The 13,032-nt window shown below is 30.3% G+C and overlaps 1 protein-coding gene across 1 annotated transcript; it reads left to right on the forward strand.

The window, feature by feature from the left end:
• The first annotated feature begins 3,675 nt into the window (after positions 1 to 3,675).
• Positions 3,676 to 10,865, forward strand: LOC108482474 (acyl-coenzyme A oxidase 3, peroxisomal-like). The gene is made up of 13 exons (XM_017785607.2): positions 3,676 to 4,217; positions 4,675 to 4,792; positions 4,892 to 4,999; positions 5,123 to 5,295; positions 5,373 to 5,472; positions 5,595 to 5,669; positions 5,823 to 5,953; positions 6,270 to 6,405; positions 6,488 to 6,607; positions 6,979 to 7,125; positions 7,209 to 7,313; positions 7,396 to 7,497; positions 10,410 to 10,865. Exons 1-13 carry the CDS (start codon positions 3,754 to 3,756, stop codon positions 10,647 to 10,649), a joined length of 2,019 nt encoding a protein of 672 aa, XP_017641096.1. The 5' UTR covers positions 3,676 to 3,753; the 3' UTR covers positions 10,650 to 10,865.
• The last annotated feature ends 2,167 nt before the right edge of the window (positions 10,866 to 13,032 follow it).

Here is a 13,032-nt window from a genome sequence, read left to right on the forward strand (position 1 = left end):
TAACTCTTGTTTTATTGTTAATTTTGTTACTACTTTAGAGACATTTACTTGTTAAGTTGCACTTATCTTAGTGTTATTTAAGTATAAAATTTTTTAAAATTTATTTTCAATTTGTTAGGAAACATTTATTTTGATTTTTTAGTATGTTTGATGTATTGTATTTTTAAAAAATTATATATAAATAACATAAAAATTTTAATATGGCGAACCAAGCCCAAGTTTTAGCATTTTTACCGAGTTGAGCTTTGACAAAATTTTAAGCGTATTTTTCGGACTAAGATTGAACTAAAATTTTGATTAGACCCAACTCAAATCCAACCCATGATAGAAGTAATCATAAACCTGTATGAGCTAAGGGGGCATGGGCCTCGCCCCTTAAAATGGAAAATTTTATTTTAGGCCCTTGAAATTTTTAAAAATTTTAAATTAGTAAAGGTAAAATTACACTTTGGCCCCCTAAAATTATAAAAATTTAATTTAATCCTTTACAAATTATAAAAATATAAACTATAAAAAATTAAAATTTCATCTGGCCCCCCCTAAAAAAATTTTCTGCTTTACCTGCATAAACCTCAAAATTATCGTTAGATAAACATAAATGATACCTTATAGGCAATTTAAAATATTTTAAAAATTCTAGTTAGAACATAAATAATTAAATATACATTCTTTTAAAAATGGAAACACAAAGAAATCTCAAAAAAAAAGCATAAAAACAAAAAGGTTGGTTCAAAATGGAAACAAAAATAATTAAAAGAAAAAAAACAAAAAAATTGATTAAAATGGAAACACAAATAATTAAAAAAGGAAAATAATTAAAAGAAAAAACAAAAACAAAAAAAAAAATTGATTAAAATGGAAACACAGATAATTAAAAAAAAAAAAGGAAAACAAAAAGATTGATAAAATTTATGAGCCCAGAGCTCAAGCCGGCACCCCAATGTATATCCCCCTTTATATATGATATATTATCATTAACTAATTTTTTTTTATAAAATAAAGTTTAAAAATTGCTACATTATAATGGTTTTTTATAACATATATTAAAATAAAATACATTGATACTGTAAATGGTTGACTTTGGATTATGACGGTTGGCTTTGTTTTTTTTTTTTTTCCTTTGATTTTTGGATGATAGTTAGATCAAATCAAGTGAAAAATTTTGATTTAGTTAAGTTAATGAATTTTATTTTATCATTTTAACTTTATTTGAAATTTTAATATATATATTTAAATAAAATTCAATTTTGAAATTCATATAAATTTATAAACTTTTGGAAAAAATATTTTGATTTTTTGGTAATTTTTAGAGGAGCTAATTTATACATTTTCAAAACTGTTAAGGATTCAAGGAATATTTACATGAATTTATTATTCGAGTTGTAAAATTCGACTCTACTCGAATTTGAAAAATTAAACTACTTATCTGAGTTAATTTAAAAGAATTAAATAAATTGATTAGATTAACTCGAAAAAAAAACAAATTTTTGAATTACCCTAGATTTGAAAACATCAAATTAATTATTTTAAGTTGAATAATGGAGATTCATACAAAACCTAAAAGTTTTAACCAATAAGTCCTCGTATCTTAATTGTTGTCGCCACCAATTATATAATATTAATTGTAATTTTGTAAATGTTAAAATATGTGATAAGTATATGCAATTTTCACAAATTTAAAATTTAGTTATTTTATTTTCAGATTTCAAAATTTAGATTCAAGTACAATTGTTAATGCTATTAAAATTATTTTGTTAAATTGATTCATTACAATGTCGTTTTTTAAGTTACATGGATACCGAGTGAGTATTTTTTATAACAAAATGTCAAATTAACAAATTTAATAGAAAACATTTAACTATGTTAACAATTAGATATGAATTTTGAAATATGAAAAATAGAGATATTAATTTTCTAAAAATAAAACTGTAGGGACTAAAATATAAATTTATGAAGAGGACAAGAACATATAGTAGAATTTAACCTTTTGTAAATGTCGGAATTTAAAGTCAACTCTTATAAAATTGACAAAAGTCAACTCTTATCATAAGCGACAACGTTTATATAAAGATTATTATAAACCGATGGAAAAGAACGTTCGTTATAGTCTATGGGCATAAAAATAAAAAAAGGTTTAAATCTGTTTTAAGTCCCTGTATTTTTTTATATATTTAATTCTTTTACTTTCATTTTCCTGTAATTTATGTATGGCTTAAAGTACAAGATTATTAATCCACAAACAAAGTTTATCTCTTTTACTTCTCAAATATAAAAAAAAATAAAGAAGAAACTAAAGAAAGTAAAAAAGAAAAGAAGAAAACAATTAACTTGCTCAAAGATGTGGAATTTAGCCTAAATTTTTTATTTGAAAATGATGATTTAACGTGTTATGTCATCTTGTCATCACCCACAATTAATGACTCGATAATTATAATGTTATAAATCGATAATGTTAATTACTATTTTATAACAAATTAGAATTTGATAATCAAAACATGATTTAAACCAATGACTATTTCTGAAATTTACCCAATTTTTTTTTGTTGAAATCAAATCGAAATCTTCTTCTTCTTCAATTTAATTATTATCTCTGCAAATGCCAATAAAAGAAACAAAGAGAAAAAACAAAACCTAAATTTCAGTCCATCGACCTTTCCAAAGAATCCAATTACCATATTTGTCGTCTCAAAGTCCTTGTATCTTAATTGTCCTATATAAATTCTATTAATTTCATTCTAATTTAAAAAAATCTACAAATTAATTATTAATTTTATAAATTGTATCATTTTAGTTTTAATTTTAAAAATTAAAAATAAATAAAATTTATTTTACAAAAAATACAAACAAAAGTATAAAAATAAATTATAAATAAATACTCATTTTTCTTTTTTTTTCTTTCTAATATTAAATTTTTATTAAATATTATTTTATAAATAAAATATTTTTTTTGGAAAAAAAGCTCAAAAACAAAACATAAAGCAGATTCAAAATTTTCTTTTTTTTTTTTTTTAGTTTTGTTTTCTAAATGATAATTAATTCATTAGTCCTCCTAGAATTTATGAGTGTTAGGCATCACCTTCAACTATAATTACTGGCATCAATAATCCTTACTAGATTTCCATATCCTCCGTCGTCGTGCCGTTTAACTAAGAATCAGACACGGAGTTGCCAACATGGCCTTCCACCTACCAGATCTTTAAGACTTCATCCTCACTTGTATATCTCCAATTGTACCTACCCTTAGGTTGTAGTATTGATCCAACTGAATATGCTTAAATTTTCTTTCAAAGTTTTTCCCCTTAAATTGTTATATTTATAAGATTATTATTTTATTTATAAAATTATTATTTTATTAAATAATTTTCATGTTAAAAAAAGAGTATTAATTTATTTATAAATATTTTTATAATTTTGTATATATTTTTATAATTTGATCTAAATTTTTTTATGAAATAATAATATAACTGTCACATCATCTTGTTGCTATATCGTTAAGGACGGTTAACGGCTCACTGACTAAAATATTACAAAGCAATAATGTTAGTGGCGATTTTGTAACAAATTAAAGATTAGTGACCAAAGTGTAATTTAAACATAGATAAGTGACTATTTTTGCAAATTTTTCAAACTAAAATTTCTATAAATACGTATATATGGCGCGTAATTTGAAAACATAGTACAAATCAAATCAAATTTTCTTCTTCTTCAATTTTCTCTGCAAATTCCAATAGAAAAGAGAAAAAAGATTCCACAATGGAACGAGCTTTCCAACGAACCCAAGTTCTCACCAATCATCTCCTCCAATCCTCCACACCATTGCCGTCCCAAACCCTTTCTTCGAATGCTTGTTTAAGCTACTCACCGCCTGAACTTTCCGAGAACTATGCGTTCGACGTTAAAGAAATGAGGAAGCTGATAGATAGCCACAACTTGGAGGAACGGGATTGGTTGTTCGGGTTGATGAAGCAAAGTGAGCTGTTCAACCCGAAGGTAAAGGGAGGGAAGGTGTTCGTTTCCCCGGACTATAACCAGTCGATGGAGCAACAGCGGGAGATGACGTTGAAACGAATCAAGTATTTGCAAGAGAGAGGAGTTTTTAAAGGATGGTTAACGGAGAAAGGGGAAGAGATTGAGATGAGGAAATTCTCTGGTTTTGAGATTTTCAGTATTTATGATCATTCCCTCTTCACTAAGCTTGGAGTTCACTTCCCTATGTGGTGCGTTTTTAAAAAAATTAATTTAAAAGTACTGCAACTTTATGTTATTGTTTTATTTACTTTCTTCAAACTGTAGAATCTAATATATTTTGATGATTCTTGTATGGGTTTCGATGGAAATTGAGGTAGGCATAGTGATGAGGATGGATAGCGTGGATGCTAATTCGGATATTTTAATTATTATTCGCAGCATATTCGGAGGGGAAGTATATGTATTAACTCTTGCATATTCAATGTTTGGATTCATTTTAGATAAGGGGATTCGAATATTAGAATCTATTATTCAAAATTGCTTCACTATTACAAGTAATGTCATTTAATTTAGATTCAAATTCGGGTTTTAAAGTAGTTTATGTGTATTTCGACATATCCAGTCTGCTATCATCCTAAGAACTACATGTAAACAAATGTAATTAAGTAGAGTTAATGGCTTCATTTGATTGCCTTATATATGCAGGGGAGGTGCCATCCAATTTTGCGGTACAAAACACCATCATGACAAGTGGCTGAGGGACACCGAGAATTATTCGATCAAGGGTTGCTTTGCAATGACAGAGTTGGGGCATGGAAGTAATGTATGTGCTTTGCTAACTGGATCAGAGTCTTTTTCTATGATTTTCTATTTAGTCATCTACTTTCTTTTTCCTGATCTATTCTGGCATTACTGTTTTCAGATTCGCAGTCTTGAAACAGTAACAACATATGATTCAAATACAGGGGAGTTTGTCATTAATACGCCTTGTGAATCAGCTCAGAAGTTTTGGATTGGTGGGGCAGCCAAGGTACGCTTGTCTTAGGATCAAGGCCATTTTTCCCTGGATTGTTTTGTATTTTTATGAACCAGTTTTGCATATATGCTGAAATGCTATACTTCTGCTTCTTTGCTGTTGCTTTGCCTCTTTTAGCATGCGACGCATACAGTTGTGTTTTCACAGCTACATATCAATGGAATCAATCAAGGGGTTCATGCATTTATAGTCCAAATCAGGGATGTTGATGGTAACATATGTCCAAACATTCGTATTGCTGACTGTGGTCACAAAATTGGTTTAAATGGTGTTGATAATGGTCGAATCTGGTAATTCGAAATGTACTTTTCACCCCGACTTCAATATTTTTAGTTCTAGTCCAAAAGGTTTACATTCATGATTTCAGGTTTGACAATGTACGAGTGCCCAGAGAGAACTTGTTAAATTCGGTTGCTGATGTTTCCCCTGATGGAAAATATCTAAGTTCGATAAAAAACCCAGATCAGGTATATTCCTATTTGAGATGATTGATATCTGCTTCTAAAGTTGTGTGCTGTACAACAACAGGGTGCTTGTTTTGCTGGTAATAATATTTTGGTGGCTCTTACTGTCTGTTGCTTTAATTCAGAGATTTGCTGCATTCATGGCCCCTATGACAGTAGGTCGTGTTAATATTGCTATTGGTGCGGTTTACCAATCAAAGGTATCTTCAGTATCTTTTATCAGTTTTAAGCTTCTTATTACTTTTTATTGGCAAACGAGCATTGCATATTTTTGTATGTTGGGATGTGGGGTGGCATTCCACTAATACCAAGCGGAAAGTTCATTGATATCATGTCATTGCTCTCACTTTTAGGTTGCTTTAGCAATTACCATTAGGTATGCACTAACAAGGCGGGCTTTTTCTCTCAAACCAAACGAGCCTGAGGTCTTATTGCTCGATTACCCAAGTCATCAACGCCGACTCTTCCCTCTTGTTGCAAAGACGTAAGTATATCTATGTATTTATCTTATGATGCTATAGGTGCTGACTTTGTTTGTGCTTGAACAACTTCTTTTTGGCATATTAAACAAATAAACATCACAAGAATATATCTTGGATTGAAAATCCTTGTGTTTGGAATGTCAACTAACTCAATTATAAGATCTTAGCCTTTACTTAGTTGCTAATTTATTCAAAGCTTGTGACATGTTTATGTGGCTATAAAGTTGATAAAGTCGTGTATTGGAACGAGTAATAATTTAGTTGGGCCAGCTAGTTTTGATCATTGCTCCTTCATTTATTAGGTTTTTTATGCTGCAGTTATGCTATGAGTTTTGCAGCAAACTACTTGAAAGTGCTGCATGCAAAGGGGACACCTCAGTCAAACAAGGGCATTCATATAGTTTCAAGTTCATTCAAAGCTACTTTTACTTGGAATAACATGCAAATACTTCAGGTGAGCAACAAAGAATCCTGAATTAAGTTGAATATTTTAACTGTAAGTGTCATTACAGAGATTCAATCGTTGAACGGTTCAGGAATGTCGTGAAGCTTGCGGCGGACAAGGGTTAAGGACCGAGAATCGTGTTGGTCATCTGAAAGGTGAATATGATGTGCAATCCACTTTTGAGGGTGATAATTTTCTTCTGATGCAGCTGGTAATTTTATTTACTGTTTCCTGACTCTTTTTTTTTTTTTTTGACACGGTCAACTAGTTACAGCTTACAATTAAAATTAATTGCCCGAAAACATGTCCTCAAAAGTGAAAGGAAAGCATCCAGATGCAAAACTGAGAAATGAGTCATGTGTGTGTCTTTCAGGTTTTCATTGAATTTAGTTAAACAAAAATCAAGATGGTTGACCTATAATTTATGTAGTTCAATCTTAATCATCTTCCACAATAATTCACTATATTTATTACAACTATCCACTAGGATCAAGCTTACTGGTCTATTGCTTACTTTAGTGGCATATATAGAAGTATTAGAACAGTAATACACTCTATTTATTACAACTATGTTTAAAACAGGTCAGCAAGGCTCTTTTTGCTGAATACATGGCAGCTCAGAAAAGAAACAAGGTTTTCAAAGGTCTGGGCTTAGAACACATGAATAAACCCTGCCCTGTCATTCCATCACAGCTTACTAGCACTACCCTCCGATGCAGTCAATTCCAGGTAATATAAGAGTATCATCAGTTGTTCTGTTTCTTAATGTACCATATTAAAATCCTCAATGCCTCTAAACACTGCTATGTCAGATGGATGCCTTGTGCTTAAGGGAGAGAGATCTTTTGAATCGTTTTGTTGCGGATGTCTTGAAATGTAAAGCCAAGGGAGAAAATACAGAGCAGGCCTTTAATACGGTGAGGAAGCACTTCTTTTATCTAAATTGCTATCATTTTCTTGACCTTTTAATCTAATTGTCACATCACTTTTGTACACTAGTGTTATGAGCTAGCAAAAGATTTAGGCAGGGCGTTCTCGGAACGAGCAATATTTCAAAAGTTTGTTGAAGCAGAATCAACTCTACCTGCTGGTTCATTGAAGGTGAATGTTATTAAATGTTTCTCATACAAGCATCTGACAGTAACGTAGATTTGGTATTCAGCATAATTTATAATCTGAATGACTTGGCCAGCCATTTCAAAGCCGAACCTGGACTTACAAAATTGAAAAGCCAATAGCTTGAGCTTGAAACGACTAAACTCAAGCATGCTAGAACCTGATTGTTATCTTTAGTATTGAAAAGGTTGTTGGATCTGATCTGAATGAACATCTTGACTCCCCAGCCTGAATTGACTTGAAAAGTTAATTGATGCAAGACCTGGTTTAATCCCTCTTTTTGGACTTCAATGCCAACCTTGGACTTGAACCCTTCGGACGTAAGTTTTCCTTTAGACCAATAGCTTCTTGTCGTTTAACTCAAGCACGAAACAACTCAAACCTGACACTATAAAGTTCTCTAAAGCTGTCCCTAACTGCCTAACTTGGCACAAATCAAAGCAGAGAGGTTGAATATAAATTTATAGTTATTTGGTGAACTGATGTTAATGGAGGTGTGGCTTGAGTGTAGAGGCAACATGATTATCAAGCTTTGTAGGATTCATTTTGCAGGTTTGACGGTTTAATCTCTATTGCTTTTCTGTTTTGTCCCTTGTTCTCCTGTTTTATGGTGAAGAGCTTGTTACGAAATTGAATTTTGGTGACTTTAATTAGATATCAGGGGTTCCTTTTTCATAATGACGTTTTTTAGTTTCATTTTTGGTTTCTAATTTCAAAGGTGATCTGGAAGGAATTTGTTGGGTTGAGGTTTTTTTTATCTTGATTTGGTTCTTCTGTTGCTTATGAATTTTTTTTATCTTGACTTGGGATCTTTGAAGCCTTTAATGTTGGTGTTTGTTATCTGAAATTTTGCTTTTGGTTCTGGTGCTTCCATAAGGCTTGGTCAGAGTTTTTGTATGTTTTATGCGCTTGTTCTAGTGGTTTACATTTTTGGGTATGATTGCAACAGGGTTTAATTGTGAGTGGTTATGGATTTTATATTGCTGCCTTCTCTTAGTTTTTTCAATGATGTAGTGAGCTGCTGATTTTGAAGACTATGCTTGTGAGTCTGGGTTGTTTTATGTTCAGGATTTCTTTTGGTGTTCTAGGGTGCATGATTCAGTTTTTTTTAGAATGGAGTTGCCAAGGTATCAAAAATTCCTCAACACTTTTGGTGATTTGTGTTGGAATATGGCAACAGGTCTTTTAGTTCTGTACTTTCATGGCATGGTGATTTGCCATCATGTTCTGTTTAAATTAGTTGCAAGAATCCCAGTTCACACATCGCTAAAAGTACCATGGAGGCCCTTGTACTAGGAGTCAAATTGCATTTTGCTCTCTTTACTCAAAAATGAGCAAATTAGTTTCTATATGTTAGATCAAAGAGTAAACTGATCATTTTACTAAAAATTTCATCCATTCTTACTGTTAAAAATTGGTTTTTGTACGTTAGTATGAGATATATGTGGTACTCCACATGCTATTTTCTGATTATTTCATCAGCTGCGCCAGTTTTTAAGGGTACAAATAGATGAAAATTTTAATAGACTGATTTGAAATTTGATCTAATGTACAATGACTAATTTACTTATTTTTTAATAGAGAGGGCAAAGTACAATCTACTCTTAATACATATGTTACTTTTATCTTCACAAAGCTGTGTACCATGGTTCCAAAGAGAATACGGTGACATTGGTGTCTGAACTTGGTTTCGTTTTTAAATCATGTAGTGAATGTCTAATTGTTGAGGAAGCTTTGATTTTTGCATTATTATAGTGATCTGTTTTAGTAAAGCCTAGTGGTTTTGGAGGTTTGGATATCTTTCAAGGTTTCTTTTAATGCTTTTCTAGCTCACTTTGGGTCTGGTCTGAGTTGGTTTATTGCCAAAGGATGCAATTTTAGATGATTTCTTAAGGCATTTGAAGCCCTTACTCTCTTTATGGACTGGTTTAAGATAGATCATATATGGGTTGCTTTGAAGTTTTTAAAGCTATTTAGAAGTTCCTTTTCACAGGGTTTTAACCCGTGTCACCTGTGTACCAGATGGGAGCTATTTACAAGTTCCTCTGCATTTGTTTTTGGTGCTTAAAAACGAGTTCCAATGCAGAAATCTTGGTGTATGCTTTGGAGTTTCTTCTTGTCGAAATATTTTGGTGTATCATGGGTTAATAATGCAGCCAAAGTTTAGTAAAAGTATCATGGAGGAACTTATATTAGAAGTAAGATTGTATTTTGTCTCCTCTATTAAAAATATAAACAAATTAGTCTTTGTACGTTAAATCAAAAAGTAAATTGGTTCTTTTTGTTTAAAGTTTTGTCCATTTGTATTGCTAAAAACTGATATGGTCGACGGAATAACCGGAAAGTGACACGTGGCACACCATGTGTACCTTGTGTTGATGTACATGGATCAGTTTTTAACAATAAAACTAGATAAAAGTTTTAACAAAATGACCTACTTGCTCTTTGATCTAATATACAAGGATTAATTTGCACATTTTTTTTAGTAAAAAGGGTAAAATATAATTTCACTCTTAATATAGGAACCTCCATGTTACTTTTTGGAGCAAAAGTCTGGTTTTTTAAGTGCTTACTTGTATTGCATTATATTATATTTTCTTAGTTTATCTGGGTGTATGTTTGGGCCACCTACATTGGACTTAAACCCTTCTAAAGTCATTTTGCCACTAAACCAGTAGCCCAGTGTCGTTTAACCTTAAATCCGAAACAATTCAAACCTAACATGTATAGTTTTCTAAAGCTGTCCCTAACTGTATAGTTTCAGGATATAGTAGGATGAATATGGCCCGAAAAACAAGATAAACCGAAAGGTTGACTTAAATCCAGTAAACTTTACATGTTCCTCAATTGAAACCTTAAAAACATGCTTCTAGTTTTCATTTTTTTTCTTAATGCAGAATGTCCTAGGTACATTGAGATCATTATATGCCTCGATTTGTATCGAAGATGTTTCGTTTCTACGATACGGGTACCTATCAGTGGACAATGGGGCCAATGTAAGGAGAGAAATAACAAAACTGTGCAATGAACTTCGACCTCATGCACTTGCTTTAATCAGTTCCTTCGGCATCCCCGATGCTTTTCTCAGCCCCATAGCTTTTAACTGGATCGATACGAACTCGTGGTCTTTGGTTTAAGCACTGATAAATGTAAGCATTTTTACCTGCAATTCCTTTTGTAAGGTTCTTTTAAGATAATGGGGTTCTATGTAATATTTTGGTCTCTTTAATGCAGAATTGTGACCAATTTTAGTTTACCATAAGGTCATTTTTAATAAAGAGAGCCTTCATCAACTGCCTGTAATGTAACCTTCAATAATTTATATATATATATATAGAATTATTTATTGATAACATTTGGTCGAGTTTTGGGAGTATTTTTTGGGACCATCCATCATTTTTCATGCTTGTGATAAGGTCCCTTGGAATAATAATTTGTCTATGGGTTTTGTTGTGATTTGGCATCACGTGGTTGTCACGTGTGGCTCTTTCGAGTCTTGGCGATTCGGGTTCTCAACTCATTTATGAGTTTGTTTCTTAAAAGCTCAGTTTTGGTTGGTGTCCATTGCACTTATTGATTCAGGTCAAAGATGTGTACATTGTCATAGCGGTAATGATCTGCATAGAGGTTCACTGCTTCAAGGGTCTATCTTGATGGCTGAGAGTCCATGACAGCTGAAAGGGCAGTCTGATCTTGCCGGGTTGTCTTATTGCTCTCATTCTAGTGGCAAGGAGGCTTGATTCAAGTAGAGGTGGCAAACAGGTGGGTTTGAGCAGGTTCGCATCAACTTAGGCTCAAGCATATTTATCTTGAGCTTTTTCAGGTTCGAACATTTTTAGGCTTGATTTTTTTAAATTTAAGCTCTTTTGAATTTAATTTTTCTTGATTTTGAATCAGTTCAAGTTGGCCAGGCTTAAATGCATTTTCTCGAATTAAAATTTTGTATGTAATATTTTTCTTTATTTGTATGTAAATTTATGATTATATAATATATATTATTGTTTATTTAAATTATTATCTAGTCACAAGTTTGAAAAACTTTTAAATTAACAAAAACAATCTTTGTTATTATTATATTAATAATTTGATGTTGCAATAAATTTTATTTCAATATTGAATTTTGAATATCTTTTAATTTATTTATTTTTGGTTAAATTTACTAGTTTGACATTTTGAAATAAAAATGTATAATAATTCATTTGACTCTCTAATTTTATAAATAAAAGTCATTTTATCTCTTAACTTAATTTTTCGCCTTTTTAGCCTTTAAATTATAATTTTATCAAATCATCTCAAAATGGATGGAAAAACTTCTTTTTAACTTTTGCTTGCATACATGTGGATTGCATGTGGATAACACGTTAACAACTAATTAATTTTTTAAAATTTTAAAATAATTATAAATTTATAAAAATATTTTAATATTTTTAAATTTTAAAATTCAATTGAACATTGACTTGTCATCCATGTGCACGCCAGATTAGTAAAGTTATCAAATATTAACTTTTCACTAATTTTAAGATGATTTGGTAAAAATGTACGCTTAAAAGTTAAAAGGTGAAAAATTAAATAAAGAACTAAAATGATTTTTTTGTAAAATTAAAGCGTTAAATAAATTATTATACCAAAATTATATTTATTTGGTAGTCAAATAATAAAAATTTAATGCCATAAAAAACTTAAATTTAACAAAAATAATTTAACGGTATTCATGCTTTCAACTACTTTACTCGTTGACTATAAAACACCATCTTTCTTTATAATATTTAACATAATAAATTTAAATTAAATTAATGAAGGAGGGATAAGGCATGCATGCATTTATACAAAGATTTATCCTTATCTTATCCAAAAACTGGTAACTTCTTTATGTGTACGTATGGGCAAAGCAAAATTAAAGTACCTTTCAGCTTTATCTTATGACATGTATATGTATACATATAAAAAATAAAATTAGAAGGGTTGATGTAGAGAACAACCTTCGAATAAATCGAGTGAAAATTTTTTGAATTGAGTTAACGAGTCTTATTTTATCATCTTAATTTAATTTGAATTTTTTTCTAATCGAGTTAAGTGAAATAAAATTAGAGTCTAATCGAATCGAGTGAAATTATTACAAAGATAACTAATTCTATGTTAGAGTACATAAATTTAAAACCATATAAACTTAAATCATCAATTAACTTATGTAGGTTCTCAAAATTATTATTTTAGAAATTTTTAATTTTTAATTTCTTTATATATTTTTACAAATTTTAAAAAATTTAAAATTTAGAATTTTTATAAATATTTTGAATTTTAAAATTATTTTAAAATTTGTGAAAATTATTTTGTAATTTTTGTTGAGAGAGAGAGAGAGACAAATTTGCTCATTCTTAAACTTGACATGGACAAACAGAGTATCTGCACCAATATGTTATTTGAATTATTCAAGTTATTTAAATTGTAAAATTCAACTCGATTCGAATTCGAAACTCAAATTATTTATTCGAGTTGACTTGAATAATTTGAATAACTCAA

Source organism: Gossypium arboreum, chromosome 1 (assembly GCF_025698485.1).
Source record: "Gossypium arboreum isolate Shixiya-1 chromosome 1, ASM2569848v2, whole genome shotgun sequence".
Taxonomy (NCBI): domain Eukaryota; kingdom Viridiplantae; phylum Streptophyta; class Magnoliopsida; order Malvales; family Malvaceae; genus Gossypium; species Gossypium arboreum.